Source organism: Lissotriton helveticus, chromosome 6 (genome assembly GCF_964261635.1).
Source record: "Lissotriton helveticus chromosome 6, aLisHel1.1, whole genome shotgun sequence".
Classification (NCBI taxonomy): domain Eukaryota; kingdom Metazoa; phylum Chordata; class Amphibia; order Caudata; family Salamandridae; genus Lissotriton; species Lissotriton helveticus.
The window spans coordinates 2,063,817,278-2,063,833,561 of record NC_136067.1 but is presented as its reverse complement, the minus strand read 5'-3'; the positions used below and the strand labels follow the sequence as shown (position 1 = coordinate 2,063,833,561).

Genomic DNA, 16,284 nt, shown 5'->3' with positions numbered 1-16,284 from the left:
TTTAAGGACTGGGTTTTATGTGTGGGGGTTTGGGAGAAAGCCTTTCACAAGGGCATGATGAGATAATGTCAGTTACAACTTTAAAAAAAGTTCATTTTTGTTTAGATTGCAGGTTATCTATTACACATTTGCCGGAACTAGTTAGCAAGTAATGTTATCTGAAATTAAATATTTTTAGTACTAATATATTAGGTGGACATTCTACTTGTTAGTCACAAGGGCCTTCTCACGCAAAGCCTATTACAAATGATTAAAATGCTGCAAATGCCAGAGGATGGTTAGCTGAATTACATGTCTGTGACTTACTCTCTTACAGAGAAACCTGGTGAGTGCCCAGTGCCAGTTTCAACATGTATAACTCCTCTTCCGGCTCCAAAGTGCAGCCAAGATAGCGACTGCCCAGGATCACAAAAGTGCTGCACTCCGGTCTGCACACAGGAATGCACAAACATCACAACAGGTAACAAGCATATACAATATGTAGGATCCAGATGTCAAAGTGCACACCACATGAGAGCCCTGCAGTTCAAGGATGCTACATCTTAAGACTAGTCTATATGGGTTCCAATCTTGTTATTTGCTCTCCCCTTGGGTATCCAATCCCGTATTTCAGTGGTCATCAGAAGATAGCCAAGTGTAACTTAGAGAGAGAGATCTGTTGGTTGTTTCTGGCATTTCTATCTCTAGGATGGAAATCATAGACAAATCATCTCTATTGCTTCTGTCTGCACTTCTTGTGCCACTTTCTGCACCCCATTTGCCTTATTCTGAACCTCTGTTAGTTCTTTCTGCACTGCTCCTGCTTCCTTCTGCACCTTTTTTGCAAAGTTCTGTATCCCTCCTGCCTCTTTCTGCAATCTTGCCTCTTTCTGCACCTCTCTTGTCTATTTCTGCAACTCACCTGCCTTTTTCTGCACTTCTCTTGATTATTTCTGCACCTCACCTGCCTTTTTCTGCACTTCTCTACTTCTCTTGATTCTTTCTACACCACTGTTGCTTCTTTCTGCCATTCTCGTGCCTGTGTCTGCACCTCTGTTGGTTCTTTTTGCACTGCTCTTGCTTCTTTGTGCATCTTTCTTATACATTTCTGCACCCTCTTCCCTCTTTCTGTACCTCTCTTGCCTCTGTTTGCATGCCTGTCCTATCTTTCTACATCACTTTTGCCTATGTATGCTAATCTCTTGCCTCTTTCTGCAGTTCTCTTGAATCTATCTACACCACTGTTGCTTCTTTTTGCCCTTCTCTTGCCTGTTTCGTGCACCTCTGTTCTTTTTGCACTGCTCTTATATCTTTGTGCACCTTTCTTATAAAATTCTGCAACCTTCCTCCCTAGTCTGCACTCCTCTTGCCTCTTTCTGAGCCTCTATCCACTCTTTCTGCACCCTCTTCCCTCCTTCTACACCTCTCTCGCCTCTGTCTGAATACATGTTCCTCCTTTCTGCACCACTTTTGCCATTTCTGCTAATGCACCTCTGTTGCTTTTAGGAAGGGACACCTTCTTTCACAAAAACAAATGTTGCGCCTGCCCTGGGGAGGCACATGGTTTTGACGCATTCCCAGATTTACATTATGTTGCTAATCTTGGGAATATCTCAAATACCATGGGCATTGAATGGGAACACCCGCCGTAACTCGCTTGGCACACTGCCCTGATGCAATGGGAAGCAACGCAGTGACTTGCCCTGCCTTACCTCACACCATATCTATGAGGCCATGAAAAGCCATGGAGGGTCACTTTCTGTGGCACCGTAGATATGGGCCTGCACTATTTACCTCCAGAGCATCACAAAAGTGATGCTCTGCCATTGGAAATGTGCCACTAGGGACTGCTAAATAAGATCCCGGGTGTCTAATTGCTGTGTATTTAAACATCTTTAATTGTTCTATGTATTCATGAATTTAGTTTTATTTATTTTCAAGCATTTTATGGTGTCGCTCCATGTTAAAGCTTTGTGATAGCCTTCGCGTGAACATTGAGCTTTATGTGTGGGTAGTTGGGGGAAGTCCTTTCAAAGGGGTACTGCAAGATAAAATGATGTCAGTTGCATCATACACAAAAAATATTTTTGTTTAGATTAAAGGATATCTAGTACACTTCTGCTAGAACTAATTAATAACAAATGTCATCTACAAATAAATATATTTAGTACTAATATAATAGGTGGACATGGTACTTGTTCGTCACCCGGGCCTTCTCACACGAGGCCAATCATCAAGGACTAAAAAGCTGAAAATGCCAGAGGAAGGTTTGGTGAACTTTATGACTAATTTGGCCTCCCTTGCGTCACTTTTGTGATTCTACGATAATGTAATATATGAGCCACACTGCGCCATATTTACAAAGTGACGCCTCGAGGCAGATGTGTCACTTCGTAAACTCCTGTGCTACAATATACCTGCAACAAGTATAATGTATGCAGTGTGGGTATTCCTTCGCAGACAAGGCTCGTAGAACTGCAGCAGTGAAATCTGAGATTTCACTGCAACACTTCTAGGATGCCACTGCGTGAAATCCTTACGCCTCTCTCACAGCAGGCATAAGGAGTAACAAATGTCCTTTCGCATGGGGCTTGCCCGCTTATGAAAAGACACATTGATGGAGTTGCATCTGTTTTCAGACACACCCCAGCAATACACGACGTTTTCACCTACGAATACGTCAGGAATTCTGACGTATCTCTAAATCCTTGTGACATGGAGCGCTGTACAGTAAATCCAGCGTGTCGCAAGGAGGGTGCCCTGAAAAATTTGTATCGCTGTTTTCACGTAGCTATGCAACACTTTTCATAAATGAGGCCCTATATCTTTGGAGAAGTAAGCAAAGAAATGGTGGATTTTTTTCATGTAATATTGCTATGGTTGTGGTGTAAATGTGGCCAATATGTTAACACTTTTGTTGTGTTTGGGGTTAGCGAGTCAGGGGTTCTCATTAAGCCTATACTGTGCCACTGTATGAAAAGGTCCCTGAATTTTGTAACTTCCTCTGTTACAGTGAAAACTGGTGAATGTCCAAAAGACACAGTTGTGTGCAAAAAGGCTGAATTGGATCAGTGCAAGATCGACAGTGACTGCAAGGGAAATCAGAGGTGCTGCCACTTCCAATGTGGACTTAAGTGCAAGGATCCTGCTAAAGGTATTACTCACAGCCACTCACAAGAAGTCATTTGAAGATCTAAATGTTTCTCTTAAAGGGGCTTGTGACTAAGTGCCCTCCTCATCTTCCCCCATTACCCTGAATGCTGACAACATAGCCAAAAGCAATGGCCAACAAAAATAAATAATGCTCTTACTCCTTACCCACCCTGTCATATCCTGGTTCATGTATTGCTGTCTTAAAGAGAACCCGTGGAGTTTGACATTTTATGTGCCAAACCTGTTTTACTAATCAGATCACACTTTATCTCACTGAAGAGCTTAAAACAAAGATCTTCAAGTTCATAAGCTGTTACAGCAGGGTGCTGACAGAAACATGGTCTGGCAGTATGGGGGACAGCCTGTTTAATTGGGCAGGTCTTTGAGTTGAAGACACTATTGTAGTGTTTATAATCATCAAGAACTATGCAAGCATTGGAAGACAGCAGACATCTGGTGAGGTATCCCAGCATTTCTCAGAGTACCCAGATAGGGGGCACCTTAAAAAAGGAGTATGAGGCACAATTAAGAGGTATGAATTGGGTACTGCTCAACTGGGGTGAAGAAGCTTCCTAAAGCCACAGAGGTACTCCATACCTGTGGCAGCACATATTAACTGTGGCAACATCACTTCAGAGGTCTGGAGTGTCTGCGGTAAAGATACTAGAGAATAAATCCATTTTGGAAAATATGGTAATTGTGCGGATAAGTAAACTAAAAAAAAATAACAAACTGAGGGAAGCATATGAGGTGCATGGATATAAATCGTAGTTAGAGAAGTAAAGAGAATAAAAGACACTAATTTGGCATTCAGAGGTTACAATCCAGGTGAAATGGTTCCATTTTCACTCTCACGGATTCTTATTTGTCTTTTTCTTTAACATTTTGAGTGTAAATAATGTTCAGGATAGTAGCTTCGGCAAACCTGTATCTGTGGTTTCCACTCCTCATAGTAAACAGAAGGAGACCTGCAAAATGGTAGGTAATCCATGTCTCAAATGGCCCATTAACATGTTACTCCCAGACTGGGTGGTTGACCCCTGCTTCATGCCTCCACTAGGTTAGAATGAGTTAACTTAATTAAAATTAGGGCAAGAGTATCTCAAATAAAATAGGGGTGCAGGCCAGTTCTCATTCACCCCATAACGGCAAGAGGCAATATTAAGCAAGAAAGTGGTGGGAACACAGTGACCTTCAACTTAATGGCTGTATGCCACAGTGGCACTCAAAGCAGGAACACAAGAGGTGACATCTGTTAAGTTTAATTTTTCATAGTTTGCCACTGCTGCGAAAATAAAAACTGGCATATTCTTTGGGGAGTGAGGATGAAGTGTCTTCAGTCTCTATTGCTCTCAATCCTTTGAATTTTCTGTCTTACATTACATAAACAAAACCTCAACATCTTTCTACTTCTCCCAATTTAAATTCAGTATTGTCACAGCTTTGGGATTAGGCAATAAAGTATAATGTTAATGGTGATGTGGTGGGTTTGCTACATGTTTCGTCTTTGCTCTAAGCTTAGAGGCTGATTATGATGGTGGGTGGACTTCAGTCCATCTCTCATTGTATCAGGGATTGGGACCGCCCAACATGCTGCCGGCTGTCCCATAGTAGGTATTACAATGCGACTACCACCACGGTGGTTGCAATGCCTATATTTTACATTGCGGTGGGTGCTGCTGGCTGCAGCACCCGCCACAATGTAAAAACAGGACATGTTATATGTCCCTGCCTAAGTGGCAGGCACCATGGAGTGCTAGCCACATGGTACTGGGATATGTAGAGGGGCACAATAGGTGTCCCACAACACCTACAAGCAAGGACCAGGGGAAAGGAGGGCCCGCTACAGGCACTCAACGTCCCTTTCCACCAGACTTTTCCTGTCGGGTAGCCTACCATGAAACAGCTGGCAGAAAGGGACATCTTAATCCCTATCGCAGTGCCTGGTAGGCACCGACAGCATTGTAGGGACTATGAGCCCTTCCGTCACACTAGCGTTCTCAAGGAGTCCACCAGATGCATGGTAGTTGGTCTTTACGACCTCCACACATCTGCCCTCAATCATAATATGTTGGGCGGTAAAGCTGGTTACGATGGCGGAGAGACCGCCATCAACCTCCTGTCAGTGGCAGTCTCCCCGCCATTGTAATCCGCCCTTGCTGTCGAAGTGCTGTATGATGAACGTCTTTAACTGTTCTACATAGTCGTGATTTAAATTTTATTTATTTTCAAGCAGGCTGTGGTTTTACTACATATGAAAGCTTTGTGGTAGGGTATGTTTAAGGACTGGGTTTTATGTGTGGGTGTTTGGGGGAAAGCCTTTCACAAGGGCATGATGAGATAATGTCAGTTACAACTTTAAAAAAAAGTTAATTTTTGTTTAGATTGCAGGTTATCTAGTACACATTTACCGGAACTAGTTAGCAAGTAATGTCATCGGAAATTAAATATTTTTTGTACTAATATATGAGGTGGGCATTCTACTTGTTAGTCACCAGGGCCTTCTCACGCAAAGCCTATTACAAAGGATTACAATTCTGCAAATGCTAGGGGATGGTTAGCTGAATTTCATGTCTGTGACTTACACTCTTACAGAGAAACCTGGTGAGTGCCCAGTGCCAGTTACAAGATGTGCAACTCCTCTTCTGCCTCCAAAGTGCAGCCAAGATAGCGACTGCCCAGGATCACAAAAGTGCTGCACTCCGGTCTGCACACAGGAATGCACAAACATCACAACAGGTAACAAGCATATACAATATGTAGGATCCAGATATCAAAATGCACACCACATTAGAGCCCTGCAGTTTAAGGATGCTAAATCTTAAGACTAGTCTATATGGGTTCCGATCTTGTTATTTGCTCTCCCCTTTACAAACCAAGGGTATCCAATCCCGTATTTCAGTGGTCATCAGAAGATAGCCAAGTTTAAATTAGAGAGAGAGATCTGTTGGTTGTTTCTGGCATTTCTATCTCTAGGATGGAATCATAGACAAATCATCTCTATTGCTTCCGTCTGCACTTCTTGTGCCACTTTCTGCACCCCATTTGCCTTTTTCTGCAAATCTGTTAGTTATTTCTTCACTGCTCCTGCTTCCTTCTACACCTTTTTTGCAAAGTTCTGTATCCCTCCTGCCTCTTTCTGCAATCTTGCCTCTTTCTGCACCTCTCGTCTATTTCTGCACCTAACCTGCCTTTTTCTGCACTTCTCTTGATTCTTTCTACACCTCTGTTGCTTCTTTCTGCCATTCTCGTGCCTGTTTCTGCACCTCTGTTGGTTCTTTTTGCACTGATCTTGCTTCTTTGTGCATCTTTCTTATAAATTTCTGCACCCTCTTCCCTCTTTCTGTACCTCTCTTGCCTCTGTTTGCATACCTGTTCTATCTTTCTACACCACTTTTGCCTATGTATGCTAATCTCTTGCCTCTTTCTGCAGTTCTCTTGAATCTTTCTACACCACTGTTGCTTATTTCTGCCATTCTCTTTCCTGTTTCTGTACCTCTGTTCTTTTTGCACTGCTCTTATATCTTTGTGCACCTTTCTTATAAAATTCTGGAACCTTCCCCCTTAGTCTGCACTTCTCTTCCCTCTTTCTGAGTCTCTATCCACTCTTTCTGCACCCTCTTTCTCCTTCTGCACCTCTCTTGCCTCTGTCTGAATACATGCTCCTTCTTTCCGCACCACTTTTGCCATTTCTGCTAATGCACCTTTGTTGCGTTTAGAAAGGGACACCTTCTTTCACAAAAACAAATGTTGCGCCTGCCCTGGGGAGGCACATGGTTTTGACGCCTTCCCAGATTTACATTATGTTGCCAATCTTGGAAATATGTCAAATACCATGGGCATTGAATGGGAACACCCACCGTAACTTGCTTGGCACACTGCCCTGATGCAATGGGAAGCAACGCAGTGACTTGCCCTGCCTTACCTCACACCATATCTATGAGGCCATGAAAAGCCATGCAGGGTGATTTTCTGTGGCATCGTAGATATGGGCCTGCACTGTTCACCTCCAGAGCATCAAAAGTGATGCTCTGGCAGTCGAAATGTGCCGCATCTATATAAGATCCCGGGTGTCTAATTGCTGTGTTTTGAAACATCTTTAATTGTTCTATGTATTCATGAATTTCGTTTTTATTTATTTTCAAGCATTTTATGGTGTCACTGCGTGTTAAAGCTTTGTGGTAGGCCTCGCGTGAACATTGGGTTTGATGTGTGGGTAGTTGGGGAAAGTCCTTTCAAAAAGGCACTGCGAGATGAAATGATGTCAGTTGCAGCATACAAAAAAATATTTTTGTTTAGATTCCAGGTTATCTAGTACACTATTGCTAGAACTAATTAGTAACAAATGTCATCTACAATTAAATATACTTAGTACTAATGTAATAGGTGGACCTGTTACTTGTTTGTCACCCGGGCCGTCTCATACAAGGGCAATCATGAAGGCTTAAAAAGCTGAAAATGCCAGAGGATGGTTTGGTGAATTTCATGACTGATTTTGGCCTCCGTTGCGTCACTTGTGATTCTATCATAACGTAGAATATGAGCCACACTGCGCCATATTTACAAAGTGACGCATTTAGGCAGGTGTGTCACTTCGTAAACTCCTGTGCTTCAATATACCTGCAACAAGTATAATGTAAGCAGTGGGGGTGTTCCGTCGTAGACAAGGCTCGTAGAATTGCAGCAGTGAAATCTCTGAGATTTCACTGCAACACTTCTAGGATGCCACTGCGTGAAATCCTTATGCCTCTCTCACAGCAGGCGTAAGGAGTAACACATGCCCTTTGACATAGCTCTTGCCCGCTTGTGAAAAGACACATTGTTGGAGTTGCGTCTGTTTTCAGACACACCCCAGCAATACTCCACGTTTGCACCTACGAATACGTCAGGAATACTGATGTATCTCTAAATCCTTGTGACATGGAGCGTTGTACAGTAAATACAGTGCATCCAGCGTGTCGCAAGGAGGGTGCACTGAAAAATGTTGCATCGCTGAGTCACTTCCTTAGACCTTGATACCCGCTCCACCCAATGTTGGTGAAAACAACTTCACTGTATGATATGAGGTTTTTTTTGTTCAAGAGCAGATACCATGTAACACATTCTCCACTATTTTCAGTGAAATCAAAGCAAGGAATGTGTCCGAAAGACACCATAGTGTGCGTTCAAGCTGAAGACGATAAGTGTAAGAATGATGGTGACTGCACAGGGGATCAGAAGTGCTGCTACTTCCAGTGTGGACGAAAGTGCAAGGCTCCAGAGACAGGTACTTGTGCCAAGGTGGAGTGATGGCTGATGATGTTGTCAGTTCTTAACTTGTATTTCTGCTTTCAAGCTGAACCTTATTCAGAAAGACACAGCATCATTGTGTACAAATGTACAAGTGCTGCGTTCATCTAGTGTAATCTGTAGAACTTCCACCTGGAGAACAACAATGACCGCAACACCATCACCCTGCTGGGCAACCTCGCCAACCTCGGTCTCAAGCAGCTGGTGTCCACCCCCACCCACCTCGCCGGACACACACTCGACGCCGTCTTCTCATCCAGCAAAGACATCACCTTCAACCACGCCACCGGACTCCACTGGACGGACCACAGCTGCGTCCACTTCACCTTCAAAAGATCGACGATCCACCACCACCAGCAACAGGTTGCGCGAAGAAGCTGGAACAAGATCACAGCCGACCAGCTCGCCGCTTCCCTGAGCCAGCACCCTCCCGCCAGCTCAGCGAACCCCAGCCAGGCCGCCGACAACCTCACGAAGTGGATCACCAACTGCGCGGACGAACTCGCCCCACTGAGGACCCCGCCCAGCAGACCCGGCAGCAAGAAGGCCCCATGGTTCACCGACGAACTCAAGAGCTCCAAGAAGAACTGCAGAGCCCTCGAGAAAGCCTGGAGAAGGGGACCAACACCGGACAACATGACCACCCTCAAGCTTGCCACCCGGAAGCACCACCAACTGATCCGCGCCACCTAGAAAACTGCATTCAAGGACCGGCTGGACATCAACGCACACAACTGCAAGGAACTCTTCAACATCGTGAAAGAGCTCTCCAGCCCCAACGCCGGAAACAACGACATCACCCCGTCGCAAGACCTCTGCAACTCCCTCGCCTCCTACTTCCACAACAAGATCGCGGACACACACAACAGCTTTAGAACTCAACCGACGCACGCCACGACCGAACCACCGCCCCCCACCACCACCCTCCGCGCCTGGACTCCGATCTGCACCGAAGACACCGTGCGCATGATGAACTCCATCCACTCCGGATCCCCATCCGACCCCTGCCCTCACCACGTCTTCAACAAGGCCGACGCTGTCATCGCACCCCACCTGCGGGACATCATCAACACATCCTTCGACACCGCCACCTTCCCGGAGAGCTGGAAGCACGCCGAACTCAGCGCCCTACTCAAGAAACCTACAGCGGACCCCACCGAACTCAAGAATTACCGCCCCATTTCGCTCCTCCCGTTTCCAGCCAAAGTCATCAAGAAGACCGTCAACAACAGCTGGCCGCCTTCCTCGAGACGAATGGATCCCTCGACCCCTCACAGTCTGGCTTCCGTGCCAACCACAGCACCAAGACCGCCCTCATCGCCGCCACCGATGACATCCGAACCCTGATGGACAACGGAGAAACAGCGGCCCTCATCCTCCTAGACCTCTCCGCGGCATTCGACACTGTCTGCCATCGCACCCTAGTGCAGCGCCTCAGCAACGTCGGAATCCAGGAGAAGGCACTGGAATGGATCATCTCCTTCCTCGACGGAAGAACACAGAGAGTCCGTCTACCACCGTACAAGTCAGAGGCCACCGAAGTCATCTGCGGCGTCCCTCAAGGATCCTCGCTGAGCCCCACCCTCTTCAACGTCTACATGAGCCCCCTCGCGGCCATCGCACGCCAACACAACCTCAACATCATCTCCTACGCCGACGACACCCAGCTGATCCTCTCCCTGACCAACGACCTCCACGAAGGGATGAAAGAAGTAGCCGAGTGGATGACGACCAGCCGCCTGAAACTGAACTCAGACAAGACGGAAGTCCTCATCCTGGGCTCCTCGCCCTCCGCCTGGGACGAGTCCTGGTGGCCCCCCGCCCTGGGCACCGCACCCAAACCGACAGACCACGCACGCAACCTGGGCTTCATCCTGGACTCCTCCCTCTCCATGACCAGACAAGTCAACGCCGTCTCCGCATCCTGCTTTAACATCCTGCGCATGCTACGGAAGATCTTCCGGTGGATCCCCACCGAGACCAGGAAGACGGTCCCTCAGGCCCTCGTCACCAGCCGACTGGACTACGGCAACGCCCTCTACGCCGGAACCACCGCCAAGCTCCAGAAGAGACTCCAGCGGATCCAGAACGCCTCAGCCAGACTGATCCTCGACATCCCCCGACGCAGCCACATCTCAGGACATCTGAAAGACCTGCACTGGCTCCCCGTCAACAAGAGAATCACCTTCCGTCTCCTCACCCACGCACACAAAGCCCTACACGACCAAGGCCCGAGCTACCTCAACAACCGCCTCAACTTCTACGCCCCCAAACGCCACCTCCGATCGACCAACCACGCCCTCGCCACCGTCCCCCGCATCCGAAGAGCGACAACAGGAGGAAGGTCCTTCTCCTACCTGGCCGCCAAGACCTGGAACTCCCTCCCGACCGACCTGCGCCTGACCCAAGACCACCTCTCCTTCAGGAAGAAGCTCAAGACCTGGCTGTTCGAGCAGTAGCAGCGCCCCCCCCCCCAAGCGCCTTGAGACCCTCCGGGTAAGTAGTGCACTCTACAAATGTCTTTGATTGATTAGAATTCAAAAGCTCCCATTCTGCTGGGATATTTATTTTGCCTTGAGTGAGGAACAGACTTCAGCTCCCTCCATATACACTGCACAGCAGCGGTATCTGTGTGTGTAGCTTCTACACTTGTACTCCTAATTCTATATCTTGATTGATTGATTGATGACTTGCTAGGGAGATGTCAACTAGTTGAGCATGTAATGTCAAACTGTTTTAGACGGTATGGATGAGAGGGTTTTTCATTTGATATTTGTTCCAAAATATGTGCACTGTTGTTGACTCCCGCATGGTAGTGTCGCAAAGTGTTGACATGTGTCTGAGCGAATGGAGGCTGATGCTGGACTGTGACCAGACCCTATGAGGAGACTTCTTTTGTTCTCAAAGTGCTGATCCTTGCTAACATCCATGGTCACATTGGTGATAAGAATCCGGCTACAGTTATTACTCCCAGCTATCTACTCTTTGTTGGATATTCACGGATCTAAATGTTTCCTTTAAAGGGATCTTGTGGGGCATGGTAAAGATGGTGATCTGAACGGTAGCAGATCCCGGAGGCTCCGAGCTCCAGGCCCCCTAACCCGGCCAAAACCATGATTCAGCTCCCCCGTGGTGCACCGAGGACGGTGGTGAGACGGGTGAGAGTAAAGGGGCAACATCGGGAGCATTTGTAGTGGGCGCACGCTCTTAGATCACACTCTAAGTGGCCCAGCAACCAGCGAGAGGAAATGGCGCCCAGGCCGGGAGCCCGATAGCACCAGTGCAGGAGTGAGAAAGATTGGGCTTATCACCAGTGGAGGCAGCGGCTGATCAGGTGGCAGTGAACCTGGGCGGCAGCCTGTCCCTCAGCAAGCAAGTGCACGCAGCTAAGACAGCCCGGCAAAGGAAGAGGTAAGCAGCACTGGTGGGGGCAGCAGTCTACCCCTGGGCTGCAGCGAAGAACTAGATGACGAGGCTCATGGGCCTTCCTAGGCACGGGCCCGGTGCCCCTACAGAGCAATCGAGGGGAAGCGGTGCATGGTGCCTGTGAAAAGTTAGCCTGGCTTATGATGTCCACTCATTTTAGTAGGCACTTTGCACCAGTCTAATCGACCCATTTTGATGGTGGTTGTAAAGTCAACCTTATAGAAAGCTATCCTAGTAATAGCATGCACCAGCAGTCTTCAGGCTAAGACTTCAGTAGGCGAGTTAAGCAAGTTGTTTTACCAATTATAATCCCTTGTGTACCAAATGAAAGGACACCACACAAGGTATATATCAAATATATATGTATTTAATATAAACACAACCCATCTGCACTCTTTATGAGGTCAGAAGTAAAAATACAATACAAGTCACACAGTTAATATACGATAAGTTGCACAGTATACGTTATGCCCTAGGGGCCTCACAAACCATAAATTAAGAAAGTGGTATAAGTACCACAAGAGAATTATAAAGCAGGCCTGGGGCCTGTGGAATTGCTGGGGCTACACTAATCAACCAAAGGTTAGGAAGTAGGAGGCCCACGGGAGACGCGTGCAGTGTCTAAACACAGCCGCGGGTTACCATTGACTTTCTATGGGAAATAAAGAAGTTACAAATATACAATGAAAGGACACTTCCAGATGGACTAGGATGGAACCCTTTTAAACTAGGACACTTCGAGAGTCAAGACCCACGGGAGCACTGGAGTTCTCGTGTTACCTCACCCAGGGAAGCCGGGTGCATAGGTGTCTTTTCGGGTCGGGTTTCGTCGTCGTTTCCTATGGAGAGCTGCAAAGAAGTGCTGCAGGCGATCAGAGGAAAAGTGTCCGGGTGGAACCAAGGGTGGATCGAAGATGTGAAGAACCTGAAAGCAGAAGGGACAGAGTCTGGGTCACTAGCCAGTGAAGGAACCAGGCGATGATGGGTGCTTTCAGGTGATGTAGTCAAATTTGTCTCTTCAGCCACGAGGTCCAGGAGGCATTGATGATGACCAGGCGCTGGATTCGATCTGTCCCACAATGGATCTAGTTGACTGCAGTGTCGGTATCTGGATTGGACCCAACAAGCCTTGGCAACCGCAACCCATGCAGGATGTCGAGATTCTGTTGCAGACCAGCTAGGTTTGTGGCACTTTTCCATTTCAGAGAAGCTGGAGCAAGCCTGGAGCAACCAGCAAAGCAAGTTAAATTCAAAGAAAGGTCTTCAGGGGGCTCACTAGCAAGGAACTGGGAAGATGCATCAAGCTCAAATGCAAAAGGGGGGTCCACGGAACACTCGCAGAGTGTGGCGGCCTGGGCTTTGGTGCAAATAGTGCTCGAGGCTGGGGCTTCTTGCACCCCAAAGCACAACTTCAAGATACCTCATTGAAGGAGTGCAGCTTGCAAAATGCAGGATGTCCAGGAGTCCCACGTCTCTCGTGTCCGCCACGTGTCCCAGCTTTGCTGTGGATGAGGGTTGGGGTAAGAGAAATCTGGAAGTCTAGATCCTGTGCCGCGGATTTTTCAGGATCCGGCGGGAGCCGCGAAAATGCAGACCGGCAAAGTTCTTGTTGGTGCCTGTTTGAACAGGATGGTCTCTCCATGACCACAAGAGAGATGTGCTCCAACTTCCAGTCAGAATGGAACGTCGAAGGTCCAGGATATGTCTTTCAAAGATTCGTCCAGGATAATCTAAAATCCTAGGGACACAGCTCCTATACTTATATTAAGAATATTGGCTGGACTAACTGGCTACCTCCCTCCTATGGGTGGACCTGAGAAGTGGGTGGTTATACCCCTTTCCCTTTGTCCAGTTTCGCACCAGAGCTGGGGCTGTGTGCCCCAGGAACTGGTTTGAACTGGGCTATGCATGGAGCACCTTGTGTGCCCCAGGCAGTGTCTAGAAGCATTCACTGAATGCAGCCATCCCTTCCCCAGTACACAAAACGCTTGTCTGGGGAGGTACCAGCACCTCCCTGGACAGGAAACCTATTGTCCAGGCCACCCCTGCCAGAGTTTTGTCCAGCAGCAGGAGGTCAGATGCGTGTCTGTGGCAGCAGCATCCCTTTTGTGATGCTGAGGCTCTGTTTAACTTTAACCAGGTAAAGCAGTAACTACATGTCTTCTCCCTCTAGAAGGGTGGAATGCTACCCCCACCACCAGAACTGGCGGGGAGCAGTATTCCTAGTGTTTGACACCTTACACGACATGTTTTGATAAAGCCAAACCAAAGTTAGCATTAACCGCGAGGATTATAATGTGCTTAAGAGTATATGGTATGGCTATATCATAGAACAGCTATAAGGAGATGGTTCCGAAAGCTGCAGAGGGGCTCAGCTCATGCTAGGGTACCCTCTCACATAAACCCAAGCACTCTGCCTCCAGGATTGTCAAGGCCTACCATAGGAGTGGCTTATAGGTGTATATGTGTCTATATATAAAGGTAGCTATAGGTATACTATATCTAAGTAAGGGGTGATTACACCACCTTACCCAGGCTGTGTGAACAGACCTGTGGTGTCAGTTTGGAAGGCAAACCAGGGGTGGTATAATACATGCTGCCACCCCTGGTAGGCCTAAGGTGCACCTATGCCCTGGGTACCTATGGTACACTATACAGGGGCTCACAAGGGTGACCCAGTAACCAATCTGGTATGTACCCAAAGTACATGGTATCAATTTAGAGAGAGAACAGCTGGGCAGTGGGTCTGATTAGCAGGCCCACAGCCACACTAAAGTCGTAAAACCAGAGAATTACTGCAAAAAGTGGGGGTGACCATAGGAAGCAGACCCTACTCTCCTACAGTGCCCCCCGCTGGGGTGGCGCAGCAGGGGCAGAGCTCAGATCTAGGGACACTCCCGACCATTGCTGCACAGCCCCCTTCATCAGCGTTTGCAGCCCCGGGAAGCACTAAGCTAAAATGACGGGACGGGCCTAACAGCCCCTTCACTGAGCATAGTGGTGGCCCTGGTGCGAAGAGGTGTGGGCGGACAGCCCTGGGGTCGATCAGGAGTGACAGATGCCTCAGGCGAAGGATCACGCTATGACTCAGTAGTTGCAGCGGAGGCGCTAAGGCCAGGACAGGTTTAGACCCACTGCGTAGACGGAGGCGACAGGGCCACCGTACGAAGGAGTACAACTTGCGGAGGTCGTCGCAGCCACAGTGCACCAGCTGCAGCGGGGAGCAGTGCCTCAGGGGACGGGCAGCTACCTTTCAGGCCAAGGAGACAACTGAGGGCACGGCTCATGGGCCTCCACTGGGCATGCAGTTGGGGCCGTAGCGGAACAACTCCCCACCCCCCCACTGGGAACAACAGGCAGACGTACAACAGATTGGAGGGGCTGTGGGCTGCCCTTGCCGGGATACTTCTTGTGCTGCACGGTACACACTGCTACCAAATGAAGTAGTTGGAACACAAAGGAAGATACTGGCAAAGACAGTGAGGCGGGCTGTTCAGTTGGGGTTAGGGAGGGACCAGGGAGTGATCCGGGAAATTGGAGTGGGGAGGGGGCTTTTCAGGAGGGAGGAAGCGGGAGAGAAAAGAACGAACTTGGAGACTACGAGAGTGGGTTAGACGAGACCCTGTAAGTGTTGAGGGGAGGTTGTTGGGGTTAGGGAGGAGGGAGGAGTGGGGAACCGATGTGCTGATGGGGTGGTGCATTTAGGACGACCAGAGTCATTGAGGGACAGTGCCCGGGGTACGGCCACACACAGGGAAAAGGCACACTCCTAGGGATATCCAAACTCCACTCATGCTCACATTATGTTGCGACATGTTCTTCAGGTGATAGCCCTCAATGTGAAGGGAGTTAAACAATGCTGTTAAAAGACGAGCCATCTTATCTTATCTGGAGCACTCTGGGGCGGATGTGTGCCTTCTGCAGAAAACCCATCTCCTCTCTAAGGACTGGCATAGAATGAGGTCCAGCACATTTCCCCAACAGTTTTACTCCTCCACCAACAACAAAAAGGCAGGGGTAGCCATATTGCTCGCCAGAAAATTCCAGGGCAAGGCGGGAGATACGGTGGCAGAAGTAAAGTGTAGGCTGCTGGCCTACAGGTTATGGGTGGGTGTGGTTTGGTTGCCGTGGTGGTGGGGTCCATCTATTAAAGGAGCCATATCAGAGGTTCTTAGTTCCCAAGACAGAAGGATTCTAGTGGGAGGTGACCTTAACCTTGTCATGGACTCATAGAAGGACAGATCCGGACAATACTATGGCCAAACGGGAGCCCTATCAAAGGAGGGAAGGGAGTGGCTGAATCATATGGGGCAGGTAGTCTTGTGGCAGGTGGCTCATCCCCATAGCACGCAATTCTCCTTTTACTCCAATGCACACCACACGTATGCCAGACTTGACCACTTTATAGGATCGACAGAGTTCAACGCCCTCATGGAC

General features: G+C 48.2%; 1 protein-coding gene across 2 annotated transcripts in view; it reads left to right on the top strand.

Moving 5' to 3' along the window:
• The window catches only part of LOC144764004 (uncharacterized), a 167,851-nt gene that overhangs the window by 93,099 nt on the left and 58,468 nt on the right, over positions 1 to 16,284 (top strand). For both annotated transcript variants that reach the window (XM_078650130.1, XM_078650129.1), the window contains 4 exons: positions 317 to 460; positions 2,993 to 3,133; positions 5,728 to 5,871; positions 8,252 to 8,398. In XM_078650130.1, the coding sequence (XP_078506256.1) occupies positions 317 to 460; positions 2,993 to 3,133; positions 5,728 to 5,871; positions 8,252 to 8,398 (576 nt within the window). The remainder of the gene's footprint in view (positions 1 to 316; positions 461 to 2,992; positions 3,134 to 5,727; positions 5,872 to 8,251; positions 8,399 to 16,284) is intronic.